Below are 25,348 nucleotides of genomic sequence, written 5' to 3' on the forward strand. Positions count from 1 at the left end.
GGTCTGCTGACTGTTATGTGAGTGAGCCAGCCGCCCTCTGTTCTGGTGCCACAGCAGCCCCTGGTGGCAAAAGGCATAATTGCAGTTCCTCTCTGACAATGTATTTTCTGTGGAGAAAAAAATCTGCAGGGACGTGAATTCTGCACATACGTAGCGGCACAGCATTCCCCCAGGAGTATTAACATTCAGGTTGTTCTTGCATACACACATTTTCAGAGCTATCTCACAATGTTGAAGAATCTCAAAATATACACACAGCTGCAAATTGAGGTACAGTGGTTCTCAAACTTTTGTATTGGTGACCCTTTTTGCACAGCAAGCCTCTGAATGCGACCTCCTTTATAAATTAAAAACACATTTAAAAATATTTAACACTGTTATAAATGCTGGAGGGAAAGCAGAGTTTGGGGGTGGAGGCTGACAGCTTGTGACCCCCCATGGAATAATCTCACAACCCCCTGAGGGGTTGTGACTCCCAGTTTTAGAACCCCTAAAGTATAAATTCTGTCCATTGAGAAAGTAGCAAATGCACGATCCCCAATCAATTTATTGTGTCCAAAAGCAACAAATGAGTGTGCTTAATTTCATATATCATAGTGAAAACAGAAAACCTATTTTAAACTTTGTATCTGCACAGCAAGTCAAATAACTAACTTCCCCATCTCTTCCACCCACATTCCCAAGCTATCTTGGACAAACTTAGTGTCATTATATATTTATAGAAATTTGTGCAATTGTTACATATAATTTGTTTATTGTAACGAGCATTTCACCATTATATAGATTATTTAAATGGATTCCAGTTTGTTTTTAAGCATATATGCCATGGTAGAAGAGGAGGAAAAAGTGGTTGTTTTCTCTTACATTTATAGGGTACAGATACTGAATAGATGTTGTAAAACAGTAGTCTCCGTGAAACCATATGTAATGCCATTGAAAAATCATGTCGTGAGGAAAAGTGGACTTTTTGGGGGAGTGTTCTCTATAGTAAACTTTGCTGTTTTGTACATAAATGCAAGCTCATTAAATACTTGGCTTTCAAAGATACAACCTTAAAAAGGAAAACACGTGCATTTTTGTAGACTAACATTAATGAAAAATGGGAATTGGTACGTAAGGTAAGGTACGTAAGGTAATATCTCTTATTGGACTGACTTCTGTTGATGAAAAAGATTGGCTTTGTCATAACAGAAGTTGCTCCAATAAAAAAGAGAGTACCTCACCCATCTTTCCTCTCTGATATCCTGGGACCAACGTAGCTACAACAACACTGCAAACAACAATATGTGAATTATCCCTACACATGCCATCTAATTAATGTAAATAAGATTTTAACTTCAAAATCTCCTTGGGACCATTTAAAATAACAATTAGCCAAGGGCCAGGGTCCTTACTACATTGCTGAAATTGCTCATTCTTTAAATGGTGGAGAGGAGGAGGGTGTTTCAGTTGTTTCTGGTAACACAGTTTTTCTGTCAAAGTAGATAGGCATAACTTTCCTAAATGTCTTTTTAAAAACTTCTATGCAGTATAGAAGTGTCTTTAAAATGGTGACAAAGTTATGTTCTGTCTGCCTTGGTAACAACTATGCTGACTGAAGCAAATTAAAAAAGTTAGCTTCAGTAGTGTAGAAAAGGCCTGTGAAATGAATACTCAACCAGAGTTGGGCAGGTGGGGTGAGAACCATTTCTGCTCATCCTTTTCCATGTTCACAGATCTTTTAAACATAGAAGGTGCCAATGACAGTGGGAATGACCCAGCTCCCAAGATCCCTTGTTGCTTCCACTTGCTGAAAACTGATCATCTGGGGTGCATCCGCTTGATTCTGCTGGATGATTCACTCTCGGTGTGGAGCTGGAGACCTCAAGATTACTCCTGTTACGTTGTGTGGAAATTTTTCTTCCTAACCCCTCATTTGGTCTCATCTTAAAAAAGGGATCTGAAAAAATCTATTTGGTTATCTTTCCTTGGTAAATGATGGACTATCCATTTTCGCCAAGTGTTAAAAATTAAGATATTTTCTCTTGCAAAATTGTTTCTTGCATGTACAGTTTTGAAGATGTTTGCCTCTGCTTATGGTAACAATATTATGAAACTAAACCAAGCCAGCAACAATATCATGAAACTAAAACTGCTCTGTTTGCTGCTACAATTCAAAATTGTTTGAGCAGGTGTTTGAAATTGACAGTCTTCTGTTTCATTCTGCTGCTGTTTGGGAGAGCTGCAGGTAAATGGAGTGAGGAGGTGGAGTGATTCACAGAGACGGAGGGTCCCTAAATATAGGCTGTGGGGATTTAGTTTTATCTTATAAAACCAAGCATTTTATACTTGCAATTTTCCAAAGAAGTTAGACATTTGTGAAAGTTAGAAACATGTTACTCTTCTAAAGGCTTGCTTACACATAGAGTTAGTCGGAATCTGACTTTTGCGAGACGTGTATAGCTGTTTTCCAAAAGTAGTTATACCTGAATAGGTCCATGTGTGGACACTTTTATCTGAGTGCCTTTTTTTCCAAATTGTTAAATAATGTTGGGATGCAGAAGCATTTATGCATCAATCCTACTTAACATTCAAGACCTGTGGAAAAATTCCTATTTAGTTCAGTGGAGGTAATAGTGAGCTCTGAATTTACATATAGCTGTGAGGTGCTCAGATACCTTGGTGCTGTGGGCTGTAAAAATAACCAAATTGAGACCAAGTTCATTTACTCTGACATACCAGATACTAACTAAAATTTGATTCTGTTTGTACGAACCCAGATCTTTGTGTAGAACTTTTCTGTGCTGGACTCTTCATACTGATCATGGAATGCTGAATTCTGGTGCAATGTTTTCCTAATATGCTCTTTGACATTCTGATTCCTTCTGTGTAAAAGAACAAAATTCTTTATACAATGAAACATGGTGGGTTGCAGATTAATTACTGTCCATATCTTTTATGCTCCCATAAGACTGTAAAAGAAAACTTTAGGAGAAAATATTAGGGATTTAAATGTCTCTACATGTTTTTGGACATTTCTTCAAGCATACATATCTAATGTATCCATATATGGCTAATAGCCTTATTAAGTGTTGCATAGAGACCTCCTTATAAGTTTTCATTGATGTCATTTAAAAAGAGGATTCCGATTAGACCCTGTCTACATAGCGTTTTCCTCAGTGATATTTTTGAAAATATATTATGTTAAACAAACCTTTCTGAACAAAATTGTGCCTCATCCACATAAGCCTTTTTAGGAAACTGAATATGCATATCATTCAAAATAATTTTAATGTTTTACAGGAATTAATATTTCTGAGCACATTTTGAGAATTTTAAAATCACTTCATTGATTAACATCTAGAGGCCTAAGGTAAGATTAACACTTGGTTTATTTCTGTCACTTTTGTATTTCTAGTCTTATCTGAACCTGCTATTTAAAACATGTACAGTGAATGGTTTCATCCTCCAGAGACTACAATATTTGTGAATGTATGGGTAAAATGTTTACTTCTAAAAAATTTCAGTATTCAGTATATTTTGCATCTAGTAAAATGTTCTGTGTATGTGATGTGCAGTTGAGAATATGCCTACCCCTAGAATGTAGTTTGTAAATGTATAATCAGTAATGCTAAATAGTCACAGTGAAAATTTATGAACAGATTGTATCCTTAAAATGGAAATAATCAGGTTCTGTTAGAATTCTATTTTTAATCTCTCTTATTAGTCCTGTTGGAAAAATTGATTTGACTTGAAAATTGCCAGGCTTGCCAGAAAAATAAGGAGAATTTTTTCTATTAATTTTGAAGAAAATTAGTAAATCTGGTCATAAAATGTAATACCGTGTAACTTTCCACATAGCCTGTGGAAGAATTTTCAGTGAGATTTAACTGTAGTATTGAAGAAAATTGGTTGCAATTAAGCAGTTTGATTTAAAAAGAAATAAATGTTAGAGTACGGCTACAAGTGCTACAGTGGCATAGCTGCCATACTGCAGCTATGCTGCTGCACTGTAGACACTTCCTACATTGACAAAAGGTTTTTATTTTAATTGATGTAGTGAAACCACCTCTCCAAGAGGTAGTAGCTAGGTCAAAGGAGGAATTGTCTTGCCCTTGCCGCATCTACAGTGGATGATGGGTCGTCCTAACTACGTTGCACAGAGTGTGAAATTTTTCACAGACTTGAGTGATGCATCTAGGTCGATGTAATTTTTAAGTGTAGACCAGGCTGATGTATGAGTAGTTTAATCATAGATCGCTGGTAGTAGCTTAGAGAGAACATATGGGACCTACATTTCATCTGGGTAAACAAGTTTCCCTGAAGCTCAAGCATTACAGGACTGCCTTTTTGGAGTTAAGACTAAAGTTCTGGCTTTTGCAAGTTTGTGTTTTGTCTAGTTCTATACACAATTGTTTTGTTGCTTTGGATTTATTTCAGAATGGCAAGTGGGTGTTTTTCTGCAAATTACAAAGAAAACTCATCAACCTCTGTTTAAATCATGAAGTTATCCTGAATGTCGAGCCACTTACTAGCAGTTATTTATTTATAATGGAACCATGGTAGCCTTATGTTCATTCCCTTTGTAACTTTAAAAAAATTCTAATGTGGCATGAAAGTTCTGTTATGGAAGCTTTTTAAAGTATGCAATATGTTTGAGTCCACTTAGCTTAAACAACACATTTCATTGGAAAACTTCAAACTTACATAGTGTTACATGCCAATTTTTAAATATTAAGAGCTTGCATTGCATAAAGTGTATGCTGGGCCAGGAGAAATAGAATAGAAATGGAATACCCTGTGGATTATGCCTACTCTCTTCAGAGCAGTGCAAGGCAGGGGGAGCTGCAGACTTGAATAAACCTAAGAAGTTCCAAAGCTCTGCAGTGCAGTGTAAGGAAGTGGAAATCAGGATCCCTGTCGATCCTAAGCTCTACACTGACCATGTTTTTGGTTTTTCTATTAACTAACAACAAGCTGTTAACTTTAAGGTTGCTGATATATGTATGTGTATATACACACACACAGAGCATTAGAGTAGAAAATTAAATGTTAAGGTACATATACAATTAAATATGCTTACAGTGCATAATCTTTTAAATATACATGTGTAAAATGTCTCAGTGAAATTTAAGAGATTGCATAAACTGAGTGTTATATATATACCTACTTATAACAGTTCACTTTTTTACTGTTATGTGCTTAGGTTTCTTTAATTGGTATAGATCCTTGTGGAGAGCGAGGAGGGTGTCTATGCACAGTAGCAACTTTAACTTAAAGTTAACAAAGTTTTTGTTTTATATATAAATATAATGTGCGTGTGTGTGACTGACTCCAACATCTGAAAAATATACATAGCTGCATGACAGAACATTCTTGTTTTATTGCGCTTGTATTGCCAATAATAGATAAAGGTTAGCTTTAGGCTTTTACAATAGGATCATATAAAGTGTTAGTATCAATACATTTTATCCTTTTGCTTTAATTTATTTGAAATCATGGTATAGCACTGCTGATTTTGGACTCTGAGGCACATAAAACAAGAAGCTCCAAACTATTTGCCAGGAGTTTCAATTCAAGTCAGCAGTCAGCTGACTCTTTTTCTCTCAAATGAATACAATTCAGGTTGAGTTATTTTCAAAGGAAAATGATATTGAAAGAAAATTATTCTGTTTTTAACAAAACATAGGGAAGATTGAAACTCTAAACAGGAAAGAACTAAGTTGTGTGGTTTTTTTTTTCCCCCCATGGCTGATGTTTCTTTGAGATTATATCTAGCCAGGATTGTCCATTTAGGCGGCTAATGATCAGTTGCAAAGTGTTGAATTATACCCCAGGTATCTTTATTCAGTTAGTTGCTGTCCTCTTAAGCAACTTAAAGCCTATAACAATTTTCATATTAATTTGTAAGAAAATTTTAAAAAAATAAAACTTAAAAAAAAGCTTTGATTGGAAGAAATGGGATTGAGGCTATGTAGCTTTAGTTCATGTGAATGAAGGGTAATACACACAGCTCAAAATTACTCTCTCTCTTAAACAGAATGCTGGATGTTTCTTCATGTGCTGATCCTTAAAAAAAAAAGACATATCAGGTTGTGCAGTTCTGGAGAGAGCTGCAAGTTTTGTGTGTGTAGCTTGCTTTTGTGCTTCCAGCACTCAGTAATATTTTTTAAAGGCACATATTGTATAGATAAAAAAGTAAAAGATATTTTACTTAAATTGGCAGCTTTGGTGCAAATTGTCATCTGTGTTTGAAGCCTTCGAAGTAGCTCAGACTTATACTATGAACTAAAGAAAGAAGGTAGTTTTTCTTTAGTGCTACTTCTCCCATATATATTATGGTTTCCATTCAGCAGTAAATAGAGTTTAAAAAAAAATATCTTTAATCTGATTTCACACTTCTGAATTTTTAAAATTTTCACATGGAGAATTTGAATTGCTCAGGATGAAGATAACTTGTTTAAAAGTGAGATGAAAGGGAAATTGTCAAAATTGCTTTAAATTGGCCTATGTTTTACATTCAGTGCCTAATTGCAGGTACAAAACACCTTCCAAGCTGCTACTGCATCTCACTTGTCCGAAGTTGGAAAAACATGTTGACAGAAAACCTCCCCTTCCCTATTAAATCATTGAGTTCTTGCTGAGGGGGGATTTCTTTGTCATCCTGGTCTCTCTCCCGCCCTCCCCACAAAAGCGCTTCCATCCAAATAGTTAGGACACGAGATCTGGGGTAGTGGCTTGACAGCCTATCTCTGTCATGGATCTTAAGTCCATTATAAACTGATGAGATGGTTAGCAAAGCACAAGATTGTACAAAGTTCTGCAAAGTATAGGAGATCACATGGGAGGAATGCATGTCTGAATAGTGTATGCAAAGGAGAATCTCCAGTTTTCCCTCTGCTTCTGCTCCTAGTTGAGGGATAGATGCAGAACAGTCTGGGAAAGTTTGCATTGCCGTGCTGTATCTGTACTGGCAGGACTTCATTTTATAATTATAAAATGGATAAGTCTTTTATTTTTTAAGCATCAGTAACTTAAAGAATCAGGATGGTCCAGTCAGTCTTGGATGTAATATTTTTCTTCCCCAAAGTGCTAAAGTGGTATTTAATTTTATGTAGTTAAAAATTTTTTGACTAGTACACCCAGGTGTACTAGAAGAAAATATTTCTCTCTGTCTACTAAGAGCCTGATTCATGATATAACAGTAAGATTCACTAATCTGGCCTATATGAAATCTATATGTTTTTCCTTTGGCTTTTTTTGGAGTTATCACTAAAGTTCTGGCTTTTGCAAGTTTGTGTTTTGTCTAGTTCTATACACAATTGTTTTGTTGCTTTGGATTTATTTCAGAATGGCAAGTGGGTGTTTTTCTGCAAATTACAAAGAAAACTCATCAGCCTCTGTTTAAATCATGAAATTATCCTGAATGTCGAGCCACTTACTAGCTGTTATTTATTTATAATGGAACCATGATAGCCTTATGTTCACTCCCCTTGTAACTTTAAAAAAATTCTAATGTGGCATGAAAGTTTTGTTATGGAAGCTTTTTAAAGTATGCAATATGTTTGAGTCCACTTAGCTTGAACAACACACTTTTTTTCACTGTTCTTTCTTACGGTTAGAAGTAATCCACTGAAGAAAATGGGTAGATCTAATTCTAGATCTCATTCTTCAAGATCAAAGTCCAGATCCCAGTCCACTTCTAGGTCGAGGTCCAGATCACATTCTAGAAAAAAGAGATACAGGTAAATTGATAGTACTTTAATTTACAGTTCTTTGGGCTAATTTGATTTAATATTGTGTTATTTAGTTGCTCTTTTCTTTAATATCTTCTCCACTTACATGTGGTCTTCAACAAAGGTGAATTTGTGACCTTAGTTCATCTTATTTGAGTTTATCTTAGTTTTAATTCATCTTAGATGAACTGGATGTTAGTACTGTTGGTTTAATCGTATACTGCCTCATTTATATTACCCTTAAACTTCTTCCAGGTGTAGAACAAGAATGCTAATTATACTTCCTGACTCTTTTTTTTTTTTTTTCTCTCTTTACATGGTATTTCATTTGTGTGGTCCCTTTCCTAATGGCTTGTCACTCTCTCTCACATATAGCTTTTCAAATAACAAATAATGTATAGCACTGACTTAATTTGCAGCATCAAACTGCTGGTCTTTTTATTTGACAGATTACACAGAACATAATCAATAAAGATGAATTATAAAGTTAATTTCTCATGTACTTTTAGTGTATTACCGAAAAATTGCATTTGACATCAGGGTTTTAGTATAGTTATTTATCTTAAAGGATTTTTGAATTGTCATGTTCTAACTTTTTCTTTTAACTTTAGTTCTAGGTCTCGGTCCAGGACATATTCACGATCTCGCAGTAGGGATCGTGTTTATTCTAGAGATTATCGCAGAGATTACAGAAATAATAGAGGAATGAGACGCCCTTATGGTTACAGAGGAAGAGGTAGAGGGTATTATCAAGGAGGAGGTGGTAGATATCATCGTGGAGGTTACAGACCTGTCTGGAATCGAAGACACTCCCGAAGCCCTAGGCGGGGTCGTTCACGTTCCAGAAGTCCAAAGCGAAGGTCTGTGTCTTCCCAGAGGTCCAGGAGCAGATCTCGTCGATCTTACAGATCTTCCAGGTCTCCAAGGTCCTCTTCATCTCGTTCTTCGTCCCCATACAGCAAATCGCCTGTCTCTTCCAAAAGACGTGGATCTCTGGAAAAGCAGGCTAAGAAAACTGAGGGAGCTCCTCTGCAAGATAGCCCTTTAAAAAGTAAATCACAGGATGAACAGAAAGATACATTTGAACATGACCCATCTGAGTCCCTTGATGACTTTAACAAATCATCAGCAGCTTCTGGTGACATTTGGCCTGGCCTTTCAGCATATGATAACAGTCCAAGATCACCCCGTAGTCCTTCTATTGCCTCCCCGCCCAGTCAGAGTTCATCTTGCTCTGATGCCCCTTTGCTCAGCACAGTGCAGTCAGCTAAAAACACACCTCAACATTCACATTCCATTCAACATAGCCCCGAGAGGTCTGGCTCTGGTTCCCTTGGAAATGGTTCCAGTCGCTACAGTCCTTCTCAGAATAGCCCATTGCATCACATCCCTTCAAGGAGAAGCCCTGGAAAGACAATTCCTTCACAGAGTGCTCCACGTGAGGAGGCTCGAATGCGCTCATTTTATCCTGAAGCTGGGGAACAGGAAACTGCAAAGGGTGGAAAGTTTCTAAAAAGGTAAGAACTATATCTGTAAAAGTCATGTTGAATCTTAAACTGTCCCTGCTCCGTCTTCGTTTAATTTATGATTAAGCCTCCTGGACTGCTGCATGAAACAGCCATGACTGCTTACCAATCTCGGTCTAGTTATGCTTAGCTTAACACATGATGAGCTTTCCCTTTTATTATATTTATACGTTCTTGGCTTAGCTGTATCCTTGTCCCTTTCCTTTACAGTGTATTTTTATATGTTCTGTTCACTAGTAGTATCTATAATGGCTTCATAATTAAAAAGTAAATGGGAAGGGTGTAGTGCATGCCAGGTGTCTTCTGATTTTTATTTGCTAAAAAGAAAATTCTGTTCAGGCTGACCTTTCATATCGCATAGAATGAAACCGTCCTCTCTTCTCCTCCTCCCAGAAAATGGTTTTAAGTCTGTATGAGTTATGAAGAGTCCATATCTTGGACTGGTTTGTTGAACTTAACTATGTCTACATGGAGGAAGGACTACATCAGGGGTTCTCAAACTGGGGGTCAGGACCCCTCAGGGGGTCACGAAGTTATTACATGGGGGGTCGCGAGCTGTCAGCCTCCACCTCAAACCCTGCTTGGTCTCCAGCATTTATAATGGTGTTAAATCTATAAAAAAGTGTTTTTAATGTATAAGGGGGGGTTGCACTCAGAGGATTGCTGTGTGAAAGGGGTCACCAGTACAAAAGTGTGAGAACCCCTGGACTGCATTAAAACATAGTGTATTTACATATTTTCCAGCTGACATCAGGTGCTTAGGCATATATTTATAAAGTTGACATCTGAGATTTTTTGATTTTGATTATCAAATGTTCATAGAATATCAGAGTTGGTAGGGACTTCAGGAGGTCATCTAGTCCAATTCCCTGCTCAAAGCAGGACCCAGTGCCCAGACAGATTTTTGCCCCAAATCCCTAAATGGCCCCTTCAAGGATTGAACTCACAACCCTGGGTTTAGCAGGCCAATGCTCAGGCCACTGAGCAATCCTTCCCCTCACTAATTTCAGTTTCTTCAGTTCGAACGCTAAAGAAAAATACAGCTATAGAAATCTTTGCTATTTATGGAAATGAAATTAAATTGTTCAGTTACTGAATTGCTGTTCATAAATGTACTTATAAAGGCACTAGGATTCAGATTTTCCCCTAAGCAAACACATTGCTGCCAGTGAGTGTATTAGAAACTATTAGCATGAAAATACTGTATTGAGATAGTGGGAGCTGAATGAAATAAGCATTCATTTTTAAATGCACTCAGCAGTGTTAAAGGAGTTAGGGTAGGTCTACGCTTAAACTGCTACAGTGGCACAGCTGCAGCACTTCACTGTAGACACTACCTATGCCAAAGGGAGGGGTTCTCCCTGAGGCTATAGCTACATTGAAGATGCTACAACAGCAACACTGCAGTTGTACCATTGTAGCATTTTCAGCGTGGACACTACTTACGCTGCTGGGAGCAGTTCTCCTCTCAGTGTAGGTAATCCACCTCCCCGAGAGGTAGTAGGTAGGTTGATGGAAGAATTCTTTTATTGACCTTGCACTGTCAACATCAGGGGTTAGGTCAGACTAGCTATGTCTCGGGTCATGGATTTTTCACACCCCTGAGAAATGTAGCTATGGTAGTGTAAATTCCCAGTGTACACAGAGGATTGAAAAGTCAGTTTACATAGTTGTTCACATTTTCCTGAAGTCTTAGGCCTTGTCTGTACTACAAAGTTTTGTTGGCAAAAGTTATGCTGCTTTAATTAAAACCACTGTTGCATGTCCACACTAGTTCCTTGTGTTGGCAGAGTGCATCCACGCTAACAGCTCTTGCATCAACACAGAGAGCAGTGCACTGTGGTAGCTATCCCAGTGTGCAACTGGCTGCAAGGTGCTTTTGGAAGGGTTTTCAATTCCTCCTGGGGCAGGTACAGTGTCACATGATGCAGGTTTCTCAATTCCATCATTCCAGAGGCATCCTAATAGATTGTCCACCGCTTTTTCAACTGACGAGTGGGGGGGTGGGGAGGAAGGGAGAGGAGAGGTGTGTGTCTGTGGCTGGGGAGACAGCAGGCTGACGGACTTATCTTGAGGCAGGGAGAGGGGGACACTCCTCACACACACAACAGCCTCCCATCTGTTTGCCACAGCAGTCTCTCCTGAAGCAGCCTATTCTGTTTGTCTATGGTTCTGTGATCCCTTCGGAGTTCTCCTACAGCCTTCTCAGCTGTGGGAGTGGCATCCTGAGCAGCTCTGTGAGGAATGTCAAAGCAGCACAGCAATGCCCTCCCCCCCACCTTCTGCCTCCCTCTCCAGCAGCAGCAGTAGACTGCCTGTCCCTGTGTTCCTAGTGCAGGGCAGAACAGGAGCATTCCTCCTTAATGATTTGCTCTTTGTTCCCCAAACAGAGCAGTACACCCCGGTGTCAGATACTTACTGGAGCTTTGAAAGGGGAGGGGCCATGCCTGCAGAGTAGCAGAGATCAAAACAGTAAGCAGAGCGATCATGACATAGTGGAAGCTAGTTATGTGGACAAAACAAAGTAGTGACTATACTGACCCTTTGTCGCTTTAACTTTGCTATAAAAGCTTGATGCCTCTCATTGAGATGGTTTTATTTTGATGCCAAAAGCCACTTTGTAATGTGTACGCATCCCATGTTTTGTCTGCAAAAGGCATCTTTTGCTAACACCACTTTGTAGCATAGACAAGGCCTTACTGTGACTAATGACTTATACCAGTATAGAATTGTAGATCCCTGAGTTACAAGCACAGCAAGATTTTGAAAATGGTTTTTCATTTTTTCTTTTTTAATGGTTTCCTTTTACTTTTGTTAAAAGAATTGTCCCTGAAATGTCAGGATTCAAGGGTAAAATGCAAACTGAAATACTAAACTTTCTATGATTCTTCTACAGACAGAATGACAGGCATAAAAGTGTTTGAAGCGGGGCCCCAAACCACTAATTTTAAAAATTCTAGTAGTCAATTTCTAGGAATTTATATAGAACGATTTTTTTCACATTGTTTTTAAAGGATAGCACATAAGTGGATATAATAATAATGCTGTGCAAAAAGGTATATGCTGAACAGTTGAATTACTCAGTGGGATTTGTTTTTGTGTTGGTGATTCTGTGATAATGAGGTGACTCTGAAGTGAAATGCAAATGAACTGGAATGAATGCAATCCAGAGTTACCATCCTCTTCTTTGCTATCCACAGGTACACAGATGAAGAGTCTAGAGTATACCTGCTTGATAGGGGTAATACCAGGGAGAAAGAGGCCCAGAAGGAGAGAGGATCAGAAAAAGGGAGGACAGAGGGAGAAAGGGAATGGGAGGATCAGGAAGCTTTAGATTATTTCATTGGTAAAGATGCTGGGAAACAAAAGTTTAGTGACTCTGAAGGGGAGGAGACAGAGGAGACAGAGGATTATGGACAGTTCAGAAAATCTGTCCTCGCAGATCAGGGTAAAAATTTTGCTACTGCATCTCACCGGAATGCTGAGGAGGAAGGAACCAAATACAAATCTAAAATTTCAATGAAGGGCAATAGAGAGAGTGATGGATTTAGAGAAGACAAGAGTTATAAACTTAAAGAGACTGGCTATGTAGTGGAAAGGCCTAGTGCAACAAAAGATAAGCACAAGGAAGACGACAAAAGTTCTGAGAGAATAATGGTGAAGAAAGAAACTCAGTCACCTGAGCAGGTAAAGTCTGAAAAGCTCAAAGAACTCTTTGATTACAGTCCTCCTCTACACAAGAATCTGGATGCGAGAGAAAAATCCACCTTCCGAGAGGAGAGCCCACTTAGGATCAAAATGATAGCCAGTGACTCCCATCGTCCTGAAGTTAAGCTCAAAATGGCACCAGTCCCTCTTGATGATTCCAATAGGTAAATTATTCCAATTCACAGTACACTTCCTCATCCGTGTACAGAGTTTACCTGGACATTATTTAAACTACTGGTTTCTTTTTCTCTTTCTTGTTGATGCATTTTAGACCTGCTTCCTTGACTAAAGACAGGCTGCTTGCTAGTACGCTTGTCCATTCTGTCAAGAAGGAGCAAGAGTTCCGATCCATCTTTGACCACATTAAGTTGCCACAGGCCAGCAAAAGCACGTCAGAGTCATTTATTCAGCACATTGTGTCTTTGGTTCATCATGTTAAAGGTATGTACTCAGTTTACCACAGCAAATACCAGTATCGGCATTTTAAAAAATGGTCAATTACAGATAAACCTACTTAATGTCACTAGTAAAGAGACAACTCAATTCTCTGTTTCTTCATACTGATTGATTCACACTTTTTTTCCTTTTGAGAAGAGCTCATCTTAAAATAACTCCCCAAAAGACTGCACAGCTAGTCCCAGAAAACCATAGCAATAAGAACCAATTTTGTATATTTTGATAAATTGTGTTATACAGTGAAATAAGCTGTGGACAATTTGTGAATTTTTGCACTCAAGTTTAAATGTTCTGTATTTAAAAAACTGTATATTGGCCAATGTTTAGATTTCTTTGAGGTTGCTAATTCTCATGTTTAGTGATTGTGATTTCTGTTGGCAATTATAATGTGAAAATACTGTAGAATCCTTGGATTGGGACATCCCAGTATCCCTCTTCAGAAAATATTTTTTTAAAGTATGAAAAGAATAAAGACTACGTGAAATAAATATACAAAAATAAAACGGATGAAATTTCATCTTGTTTTCATTCTTTATTTGGCAGTTTGTGACACTGGAGCACAGAATTTCATACTTGGCCACTTGGCACTGTCCACGTTCATTCCTCTTAAATGGATTATATACTAATCCTTTTCTGATTGAGCAGTAGTTATTACCATTCATTATCATTAGGATAAATCAGTTCCTTGGGAAGCATCCCAGTAAAGGGATGATTTTCTATATTACAATTAAGTGTAAAATACTCTGCAGGCTTATTAGTCAGAGACTCAGTATTGTCTGGCTGAGTACAGCCCTTTTGGCTAACATGTGAGGACATTTTAGAGTTTCTGAAATGAGCACCAACTTTTATTTATTTATTTATTTATAGCAAAGCATTTATTTGTTGCCAAACATATGTCTTATTCATCTCTCTTAATGACCTAATTAAGACAAAAGACCTTGGTGATGAAAATTTTTGGCGTTCACAACAGAAGAGGGAATCGAGTTTTTTAAATTTCCTAGAATAAGAGCCACTTAATCAGATGACCAATTTTAAATTAACCGTAGTTATGCATTCATTATTAAGATACTTTAGATGTGCTAAGTTGGTGTGCTGAACATCCAAGAAAGTGCTACATAATAAATAGCTAAAGGGACCAAGGCTTAGTAGTAGTCTGAAATTTGAGTTGGTTGCAAAATAAGTATTTTTGCAAAGAGGATTTGTAGAGCAGTTAAAAGATTGTTTAATAAAATAATCCTTTGCTAATTACTAGCTGACTACATACTGACATTTGAAATCAAAGTATCTATTCTCTTTTTGGTATGTCAGGGATTTAGAGCTTGATCCTACATTGAAGTCAGTGGCAAAACTCCCATTGACTTACATGCTGCAGGACTAGGGCCTGAAGGGGGCAGTGTCTCTAAATCTTGTTTGTTGATGACTGAATAGATCACTTAAACTGTCTCTGTAAATATGATAGGTGAAGTCTAACATCTGGCTGGAAAATGTAACTGTTTATCAACCAGTCTGTGGCCAAGTTATTTGATGTGTGTATACCATATTTTGTTTCTAAAACTTTCAGCCTTTCTGCACACTTGAAAATTACTTTTTTTGTGATCGGATTTTAGTAACTTTTCTTTTTTTAAAGAACTAAAGTTATGATTCATTATTGATGTGATGCAACTGGTCTGAACAGCTCTTATTAATACAGAGCTGAAAATGCCCAGTGATGTTTTCTTTTTCATTGTAACTAGGTCCTGGAATGTGTTTTGAAATGGCAAAATCCATGTTACAAAAGTAAAATAGCTGTTGAAAGATACAGATGCAAAAACAGGCAAAGTTGAACCTTCTGTCTTCCTGGCAAAAATGGCATAAAAACTGAGTTGCTAGCTCAAATTCCTGGGTTTGATGGAATTATGATTGAGGCACTACCCTTGTAGTGGCCGTTTCAAGTTTTAATGATTGGTTATGAGACATGTGCTGGATGTTGGGCGGTAAGTTGATACAGATGTATGTTGACCTGTTAAGCAGATAGCTTGCTTCATATGTAACATTTCATAGTTTGTGACTTTATACGTCTTTCTATTTTACATTTTAAACACATTTATTGAGCTGGTCTTTAAAAATTCAGTGTTGCTATTACTAATTTTAACAGTCTCAAAAGCCAAAAGAAAATTTATTTGTTAGAGAAGCTGTCAGGTTTGCCAAGATGCCAGATGCTTAAATGAATATATTCAGCTGTAGGGCTGTTAATTGACTTTGATAATTTTATCATCTGTTTCTAAAGGAAAAGTTGCATTCTTTTAAGAAATAACTTACGTTTAAGTCTACATGTAGTTCTTGATGCATAAATTGTTTCAGTAGTTTCTATCAAAACTAATTCTGTCTTAAGTTTAAAAATTAAATTTATTTGGAAATGCTTTGTTCCCTGCAAATACTGACTCAGAATAACTTCATCTGCTCCTCTGGGCAAAGTGTAAAGAAGAAAACCTAAACAGCTGCTCCTTTTCCTCCATCAGAGGAAAATGTGTCAGTGAAAAGGGAAGAATCTGACTTTAATGAGTTTATGGTGCTTGAATTAGTTCTAGTACTAGCAGGGCATACCTGTGAGGAAGCTTGCAGTGATGTTGTGCGCTGCTATTATCTGCTCATTGAGGCTACAAGAAGGGTAAGAGTGGGAAAAATCCTCTAACAGATTTGCCTCTTCTGATAATTTTTTTAAATATTTTCTTTTCTTTTTGCCTGCTATGTATCTTTCTGTCAGAAATGGAAATACTTATGTAGGTGGAATTTAACTAACTAGACAGAATTTCTCCTCTGTAACCAACAGAACAATACTTCAAGTCAGCTGGTATGACCCTAAATGAGAGGTTCACTGCGTATCAAAAAGCTACTGAAGAACATTGCACCCGGCAAAAGAGCCCAGAAATACACAGGTATATGCCAGTTGCATTACTAGATGCTGCTTATTTCAATTAAGTAATGCATTATATTTCTTATAAGAACTAAATGCTTTCCTATTTGCCTCTGAATTCTTCACCTGAGAGAGGCATGAACTGGTCTGAACACAGGACTAGGATCTTGGTACTCCTGGATTCTAATCCCAACTTCAGCTCTATATGTGGCTTTCTGGCAAGTCTTTTGTCTGCCTCTGTATCTCTTTTGGGCTATACTTGCCTGCCTCACATGCAGTATTGAGCATTGAGGCTTAAGTATTTTGAAGATGGAAAAAGTCACTTGAGTGCTTATTATTCGCATATGTGAGCTAGTTCATATTGTGACTTCATCATTAACTTTTGAACTGCGTTAATAATTTACAGCAGTTTGAAAATAAAAACCTGAGCTGCGTTAGTGCCTGAAAGGTAAGCAAAGGTAGGGCATATGTATATCATTGCTAACCACTGGAATTAGTTATAAAAGGCTGCATGCCTTATTCTGAGTGTGTTACATGTGTGAGGTTAAAAATACGCTCTTTATAGTCAGTATTCTGCATCAAAGAAATATTTTAACTATTTTTTTATATTCTACTTTTAAACGGATGTTATTAACTTCTGCTTAGCGTGAGGTAGTTTTAATGAGCTGATCACTTTTACAGAGCTCTTCAAATACATAATCCATTAAGGCTTTTACATCTTTAAAAATAAGGGAAAAGCAAAATGTCATAATTGCACGTATGTGTTTAATGTACTTCATTGGGCGAAACCAGTTTTTTCATTATCTGAATAGATTTTAAAGTGATTATAGAGACCTAATACTATAAATAAAAAAGATCAGGCTGCTGAAAAATAGAGAAGCTCTTGACTTCTTAATTTTCTCAAATGTCCAAAAGAAACACAGGAAGCCATAAATGATCCCCTGCATGTATGGCTAGACACTTTTTTTATTTTACATTTAGGAGGATTGACATCTCTCCAACTGCCCTGAGGAAGCATACCCGTTTAGCAGGTGAAGAGAGAGTCTTTAAAGAAGAAAGTCAAAAAGTAGGTTCTGAGTTAATATTAAATTGGTATTCTAGATTTAGTAAAACAATGTGCATTTCCCTTTGAGTCTAAACTTCAAGGTGAAGTATTTTTCTTTGGATTTGTATTTCTAGTCCAAAAAGTACTTGGACCTAGACTATTTCTCATCTCTGGCCTTGGACAAAATACGTTAGCAACTCCTTGCCTAGATTCCAGGATGTTTCCTTCCAGTTTTCCTGATTTTTGCAGCACTTTGCAGACCCAAGGACTAGAAATCAAGAAAACAGTTAATTTGCAGATGTTGTAGCTAAATTAGTCAGCTGTTTATGCTGTCCTAATAACACAGTTCTTCCGAATAAATTGTACTAAATATTAATCCACCCACACAAACCTAACAGTTTGCTTGTAAAAATAGATCTCCCTGGTGATTTGGCAGAACATCTTCTCAGAAGCTAAATTCCTAGATAGTTCAAAAAAATCATCAGGCATAGACATATAAAAGTCAAACAACTTTGTCATTAAAAATCGACTGAATGTTCTGAATAGTGTTGAAACAAGGCAAACTTTATTACTTCTTTAGGAATTTGGAGATAGTGCAAATGGGAGACCAGCTTCTATCTCGTCTGGATTTTTCCATTTTAAAATGCTGTTCCTGAAATCTCTTCCTTTCACAGGGAGATAAAAAATTGAGATGCGATTCTGCTGATCTTCGGCACGACATTGACCGTCGTCGAAAAGAGCGAAGTAAAGAACGAGGGGACTCTAAAGGTTCCAGGGAAAGCAGTGGCTCAAGAAAGCAGGAGAAAACTCCAAAAGATTACAAGGATTACAAATCTTACAAAGATGACAGGTAAATATTTGAACTTTCTAAGTAGGTTTTTTAGTTTCTAATTAGCCTTTTGTAATTGTAAGCTTAATTGCTTTCAATTTTCACTGTGTAATGGAACATTTAAATTTAAACAATTAAAATTATTTGTTTTACAGCAAAAATGTATTATCTGTCTTTTACACGGCTTATGGTGGATGAGGACAAAAACTTTGGAATAGCAAGCTAACACTGAAAAAAAAAATGACAAATTAATCTGTCCTATTATCCAGGCTACATCAGGAGGTTGGACTTCAATGCAGTACATTTCTGTAAACAGTTTGTGTAAGAACTTTGGTTCGTTATGCTTGATTCCGCACTTTTTCAACTCATAACACCCAGAGTATGAGAATTTTTACTGATGTCTAGGTTTAACATGGGTGAGAAGGGAGAAGTATTTATTTTTCTAAAGCCAGTGGGCTGTTTTTAAAGAAAAATGTTAGTTTTTAATAGTTATGTTTCAGTGGATACTTTATAGCTGTGGTAAGAGATTTCAGGTATGACCTATTGGGTATTGTATTAAAATATTGTAAATTGGGTCAAAATACTGCCAATATGGGGTTATTCAATACAGAATCTTGCATTAGGGTTTTTTTTTTTTCCTCTTGCTTTACACTGGGCCATATGATGGATTTTACTTGTGCTTCATTTTTCCCATTTCCTTTCTTCCTCTGGTATCCGCACAGGGATGCCCAGAATATAGCTGCTATTTTCAACAATATGTGGAAACTCAGTTAACTTAAAATTTATATCTTTTGCTCTGAGGGTTTTTCTCCTTTCTTCTTTCCCTTTTGCTACCCCAAAAATGGCAGTTAAATAGGCCACTCTTCGTTGAATCAAAAACCAGAGAAGTAATTTTGCAGTCTACTGGTTTCCAACTAATTAGCAGCAGTATTTGCACAATATTTTTTAAAAGATGGAAGGAGGATGAAAAGTGAAATTATACTCCACCTTAAAATCTGAAATACTTATTTTATGGATGATTTATAACCTGAGGGGGAAGTAGCTTTTACATAAACAGAGACCTCCTTTAGTGTAGCGTGCTACAGGGTATCTATTTTTAAAACAGCACAAAGTATGTTTTTTTTATTTTTCAGTAAACAAAAAAGAGAGCAAGACCGTTCTCGATCTTCCTCATCTTCATCCCCGTCTTCTGCCTCATCCAGTTCACGAGAAGAAAAAGAGGGCAAGAAAGAAAGAGATGAAGAGTTCAAAACCCACCATGAGCAGAAAGAATATTCAGGTTTTACAGGAGTCAGCAGGCCAAGAGGCACCTTTGTAAGTCTTTCTCTGCTCCCTTTCATTGCTATACTATTGTTACCTTAAAGCAGTGTTACGTAATTGGCGTGACTCTAGGATCCATCTTCCCAAGATTAAGATGTGCAGTGTTTCAGTTTAGAAGTATCATGTATTGCTATTGTGTGCTGTTCAGAGTTGCTTGGATCTGAATGTTTTGATTACTCAAACCAGCTAAAAATGAAAAACAAAAGGTAATTAACAAAAGTTTAACAAGCTGAAGTGTCTAATAGTGTAGTGCAGTCTTAGTTAATTATTCAGAATAAGAAGTCTCAAACACTTTCATATTATGGACCACAGAAGTGAGAAATCTCTTTTTAGACAACTCTCCTTCCAAGACTTCCTTCACAGCAACAATAGCAATGAGTTACAGAGAAGTCTCTTATCAGGACAGTAATAAAGACAAGAAAAAAAACCCAAATCCTTGTTAATGCTATCCCTGTCGCTGCTTGCTTATTTCTTGCTACTTTGTGTAGTTGGTTTCTTTTTACTTCGGGCAGGATTTTAGATGTACTAATATCAATTTATTAAGGCTACATTTTGCTATTTGTTGCCTGTAATCCCCAGTGCTTCCAATTTTTCCAGGTCACTGTGCAGTTTGGTCTGCCCATCTGTGTTTGCCTACCCCTTCAATTTTGTTATTATCCACAAACTCGTACATGGCTGAATTTATACACCTGACAGCCATGAAGCAGCTGTGCTGGGGAAAGCAGGGCTGCTTGCTTTTGTTTGTTGTTGTTTCTCTGAATGTCCTGGACTGGACTACAGTCAGCAGCAAAGCTAACTGGTTGAAGACTGAAAGGTAGTTAGCATTGTGATTTGGAAGTGTGTTGATCAAAGTCCACAGACAGTGGTTTTAAAATTCACTACTCAATAAAATGATGTAAACAGCATGTTAATATAGTTCACTGATACTAAGTTGGAAAATGTGCAAACACCAGCGAGGACCAAAAAACAGTAAAAAAGACCTAGGCAGGAAGTAAACATTAGGAGCTATATACTTTGAACATTGCAAGCTACATCTTGGGGAAAATTCCAAACATAGATTCTTTGGGAGGGAGTAACTAAACTCCTTCCTGTAACCTGTAATACTGAATCAGTTATGCTAAAAGAGACAATAGATTAGACATAAACAAGCAATGTTATATGACTACAAAAATAGCCAGTGCAACTTCCAGCTGCATATGAAATGGCATCAAAGTGGGTTGCTAATATGCCTTCTCTATACAACTGTGCTGCGATTCACATGCAACACTATTCAGGTCTTGGCACATCCTGACTAAAAAGAGAACAACAAAAATATTCACAGGGCTGGCAACATTGATTTTATAAGGAAAGATTAAAAAAATTACATATGTATAGTTCTGCTACAAAATGACTAAAAGGGACATAAGTCAACAAGGGCAAAGAGGAGTTCAGCATGATACACAGGTATATAGCAAGGAATAATGAGATAAAATTGAAAGGGAAATCTGTGAAGGTTTCCTGTTAGTAAGATATTAGACTGTGGAAGAGTTTCCTAATAAAACTTGTAGATGTATCAAGGCTTGATAATCTTAAAACTAAATTGGACAAATGTACTGGAAGAAACATTGCAGCATATGTAATTTAGGTAGGGAGATGTGCTGGTAATTGAATGGGTCTTTGACATGTCTGACTTCTGATGATTGTGTCGTAACAACTTGCAGGATGCTTTAAATGAGAAATAATGGCACTCCTTACTGATTTACCCTTTTTACACAGTGATATTTATATATAGGCTTATTGACCAACCTGAGACTATTGTGACGAGATATCTAGACAGGCCTGACAGATTAGCTTGCACCGTCTGTCTACAATCATAAATTAGATATAAAAACTATACTAGTTTTTACCAGTACAGGTAAAGTGAAATGTCTTTGTCGTCTAGTTTAGTAGGCTATTCCAGTTCACGGTTTTTATTTTTGATTAAAAAAAAAAAGTCTTTAATTTGCAACACAATCTTACCTTTTGCGTTTGGGGCTATTATGCTATAGGCTGGCGAAAAAAGGAGTAGATTTGCTTAGGTGCAAACTAAGATGCCTATTCACCAAAAATCATGACTGAGATTTCCACCAGCAGGATGCAGTACTTATTACAAAATGAGACAGAGAGACACATTTTATATAATGTAAACCCATAAACATAATGAAAGCATTCGTATCTGTTCTTCTATCAGAGTGAATAGAAGCCTGCAGCCACGTTTTCTCACCTTACAGTCCCTTAAAGGTTCTTCATGCAAGCTCTTCCCAGACTGAAAAGGGAGCTCTCTTTATGCTAAAAGTCTGCCCCTCTTCTTCTGTCATGCCCTGAAACAGGCCCCCAACAGTAGCATGATTATGGCCTATATTACCTAGACTGCTTTGTAATGTAGGATTACTAAAATAGCCATCATAGCCCAGCTCTTATGATTGATGGAATTTCAGCCTCTGGAATTAGCTGATTTAGGATTTGATCTTAGCAACATTCTGTTTCCCAAATGCTATTTCCTCCTCCACAGTGACAGTGTCCCCTGTCATAGTCTTAATTTTGCAATGAAGTGGATTCAGAGAATATCAGAGGCCAAAGTATTTCCTAAATTTATGCATTTACACACACATTTTTTATATTCCAGATTACCTTTCTAAAAAACCCCATTTCTGTTCCTGTACAGTCTTCTTTAATATATATCCAACACTTTTTTTCAAATTACCATTCTCAAATGTCTCCATTTTAGTTTGTTGCTTTCAGTATCTTGATAAGTCTTCTGAATCCTCCACTAGTCTGTTTAGTCTAATTCTGTTCAAAGATAAGTAGTATTAAACTGTCCAGGTCTTGGGTTCTTTTCTGCACTCCTTCCCTCTTTTTGGTCAATGAGATCCCTCAGTTTCACATTATAGGTAATCATATACTAAAAATCCCATAAACATATTTGAATGCACTTCAGCTGAATGGAGAGGATTGTTAGCTCAAAGTGAACACTTAGTACATTAGACTTAAAGTATTACATGTGAATTCTTAAACTGCTGTTTTATGTTTATGTATTGAGGAAAGAATACAGAAATAACATTTTGGTTAATACAGTTGAACTTGAATATTTGCTTTGTGATTATATGCATATTGATTAAATACATAAACACTTTGGTTAATCAGTTTCGAATTAGGGGCAGAGGAAGAGCCAGAGGAGTTTTTGCTGGAACAAATACTGGTCCCAGCAACTCAAATGCTACTTTTCAAAAGAGACCGAAGGAAGAGGAGTGGGATCCTGAATATACCCCAAAAAGCAAGAAATACTTCTTGGTGGGTGCTGGAAAACTTATTATATATAATGCATACATCTTTTATCAAAGCATACTTTATAACTGATGTTAAGGAGGCAGTCTCTATGTGCATGCTGCTTCTGTACTGGTAGCTGTCAATGACTTTAGCATATTATTACTATGAGAGCATCAGGGTCCTAGTTGGCCCAATACCTGCTTCCTTTCTATCTTTCTGCAGCAGAGTGGTGGACAACAGTAGCAGGTCACTTCGGAGAGGACATCCCCCACCACTCCTGCTTTTTTCCCATATTTGGGGTGGAGAATGAGGATGAGTGACAACCTACCACATACAGCCTAAAATGTTAAAACAAACACATACAGACCACCCAAACCAACTCAAGTGTTTTCCCCCAGTGGATTTAAAGCAGACAGCGATGCTTAGTGCCTCAGCTGTGGGAGTCCTGTAAAAGTGGTGTGTCATGAGTAGATGGCAGCATACAATATTGGGAGGGGCAGGAGGGAGGCAGCACAGTGCACATGGATTGGCTCTGGTAGCAGCAGCCTTGCTACTCTCAGTAGAGTAGTGAAATGCATTAAAGTATTCTGACATCTGTTGAATATTACTTTTCCATACTGGTATCAAAAGAAGGGAAATTAAGATCATTGACCAAGATAGCAATGATGGGGGAGGGATAACTCAATGGTTTGAGCATTGACCTGCTAAATCCAGGGTTGAGAGTTCAATCCTTGAGGGGACCATTTAGGGAACAGGGGTAAAAATCTGTCTGGGGATTGGTCCTGCTTTGAGCAGGGGGTTGGACTAGATGATCTCCTGAGGTATCTTCTAACCCTAATATTCTATGATTCTATCTCTTACTTAACTTGTTGAATATGCAGCCTCTCTTCTGCTTGTGCTGCTTAAGCTCTCTTTAGTAAGTGGATTTTCAAATGATAATAAAATACTAACACTTTAAATGGTAAAAATCACAAGTCCATTTCTGATAAACTTTCTACATTTGTATAGTGATATCTGAACTTTAGTCAGTAAATTACTATAGAGTAATAAGTTTTATACAGGAATATCTCCGCCAGTAATTCTGGAAGGAATTTTAATGGGCTTAGGCAAGAGGAACTTTAGTGTTTCTTCACTGCACTCTTTTGGGGTCCTTAGATTACTTTAGCTTTGTTTCTTCCTCATAGAAGGGATTACCAGTTTTTATATATGAAACTTTAAGGCCTCTACTCTACTCTCATCTCATACAAGTAAACCTGAATTTTCCCACCTTCCAAAAAATCCAGATCTGCTTTTGAATTTGAACATGGTTTCCTATCCAAAACTTGTTTACAAAACTTCAATTTTTATTAAGGTTCTGAAGACTTATAAGATTGGGATTTACCTGTAAGCCTTATTTTCTATTCAAGCAGCTAATGGAAGATGTTCTGTCATCCTCAAAAGTAGCACTAAATTTCAAGGGTTAAGCACTTTTTCAAATAATGTTACACATATTGAATGGGGGGAAAACTGCATTATTAAAATCACATCAAAATGTGATTTTACTGTACAGTGAGGTAGGTTCTCAGAGTGCTACATCTATGTTACCACTCTTGCTTAAAAGAAACCACTTGGCCTTTTTAGAATATGAAATATGATTTTTGTGATATTAAAATAAAATCAACAAAAATAAGTTTGTAGTAAGAGAGGCTAGAGGAATTTGCCTATTAATTAGGAGTCAGCTTCTGCTTTTCAATTGTGTGGAAGCTATTGAGGCACCCCCCTCTCTTTTGCATACTGCCACCAGCAGCAGGATAAATCAGGTAGCCTGTGAAAGGCAGTACTTCTAATGGTCACAGAAGACTGAAAATAGAGTGGCAAGGTAAAAGCTGGTAAATTTCATTAAATAACAGGTTTATTGCCCACCTTTTTAAGTGGAAATTTGAGTAGTCCTACATAGGACAAGACCTCTGAGATATGACTCTTCACAAACAAATGAAAATTGTCATTTCTAAAACTATTTCAAATGTTTGTTTACAGTATGAGGACAGACTTTACCAATTATAAAATGTAGGTTAAACTGTGGATGTAAACTACTAGAGTATTCCCTGGAAAACCTCTCGTACAGATTATATATAAAACACACTTGACAGTGCTTTGAAGTTAAGGTGCCTACATGTTATGGGGATAGGTGCAGTACAAATGTCTAAGAATGTTATTCATTTAGCTCATCCTTGTTCTGTTTGACCTATGTTACCATAGCATGATGACAGAGATGATGGTGTGGATTATTGGGCCAAAAGAGGAAGAGGCCGTGGCACTTTCCAGCGTGGCAGAGGGCGGTTTAACTTCAAAAAATCAGGTAGCAGTCCAAAGTGGACACATGACAAATACCAAGGGGATGGGCTTGTGGAAGATGAAGAAGAAACAATGGAAAATAATGAAGAAAAGGACAGACGCAAAGAAGAAAAGGTAGAAAACTCTGGCTTGTCGGTGAATTGAAGAACAGATTTCCTTCCTCACCATACCCTAAGTGATAAAATTGACAAAATAATTTTCATTTAAAAATTATTTTCATGTATCTGCGATAATAGA

At 37.2% G+C, this 25,348-nt stretch overlaps 2 protein-coding genes across 8 annotated transcripts in view; one reads left to right on the plus strand and one right to left on the minus strand.

Annotated features, from left to right (window-relative positions):
* PDE7B (phosphodiesterase 7B) overlaps positions 1–25,348 on the minus strand; it is a 708,282-nt gene that overhangs the window by 334,356 nt on the left and 348,578 nt on the right. The gene's annotated exons all lie outside the window — the stretch shown is intronic.
* BCLAF1 (BCL2 associated transcription factor 1) overlaps positions 1–25,348 on the plus strand; it is a 32,875-nt gene that overhangs the window by 3,006 nt on the left and 4,521 nt on the right. For 3 of the 7 annotated variants that reach the window (XR_007773885.1, XM_050949528.1, XM_050949527.1), the window contains exons 2-12: positions 3,283–3,352; positions 7,602–7,724; positions 8,327–9,232; positions 12,442–13,113; positions 13,221–13,390; positions 16,215–16,320; positions 17,280–17,364; positions 18,018–18,193; positions 19,306–19,486; positions 22,655–22,801; positions 25,016–25,225. Coding sequence is in view for 5 of the 7 variants with exons in the window: in XM_050949528.1 (XP_050805485.1) it covers positions 7,621–7,724; positions 8,327–9,232; positions 12,442–13,113; positions 13,221–13,390; positions 16,215–16,320; positions 17,280–17,364; positions 18,018–18,193; positions 19,306–19,486; positions 22,655–22,801; positions 25,016–25,225 (2,757 nt within the window). In the remaining 2 variants the exon portion in view is untranslated. Of the gene's footprint in view, positions 1–3,282; positions 3,353–7,601; positions 7,725–8,326; positions 9,233–12,441; positions 13,114–13,220; positions 13,391–16,214; positions 16,321–17,279; positions 17,365–18,017; positions 18,194–18,327; positions 18,455–19,305; positions 19,487–22,654; positions 22,802–25,015; positions 25,226–25,348 lie in introns of those variants that run through there. The other 4 variants (XR_007773886.1, XM_050949529.1, XM_050949531.1 and 1 more) reach the window with 3 other exon arrangements.

The sequence above is a fragment of the Gopherus flavomarginatus genome, chromosome 4 (genome assembly GCF_025201925.1).
Source record: "Gopherus flavomarginatus isolate rGopFla2 chromosome 4, rGopFla2.mat.asm, whole genome shotgun sequence".
Lineage (NCBI taxonomy): Eukaryota > Metazoa > Chordata > Testudines > Testudinidae > Gopherus > Gopherus flavomarginatus.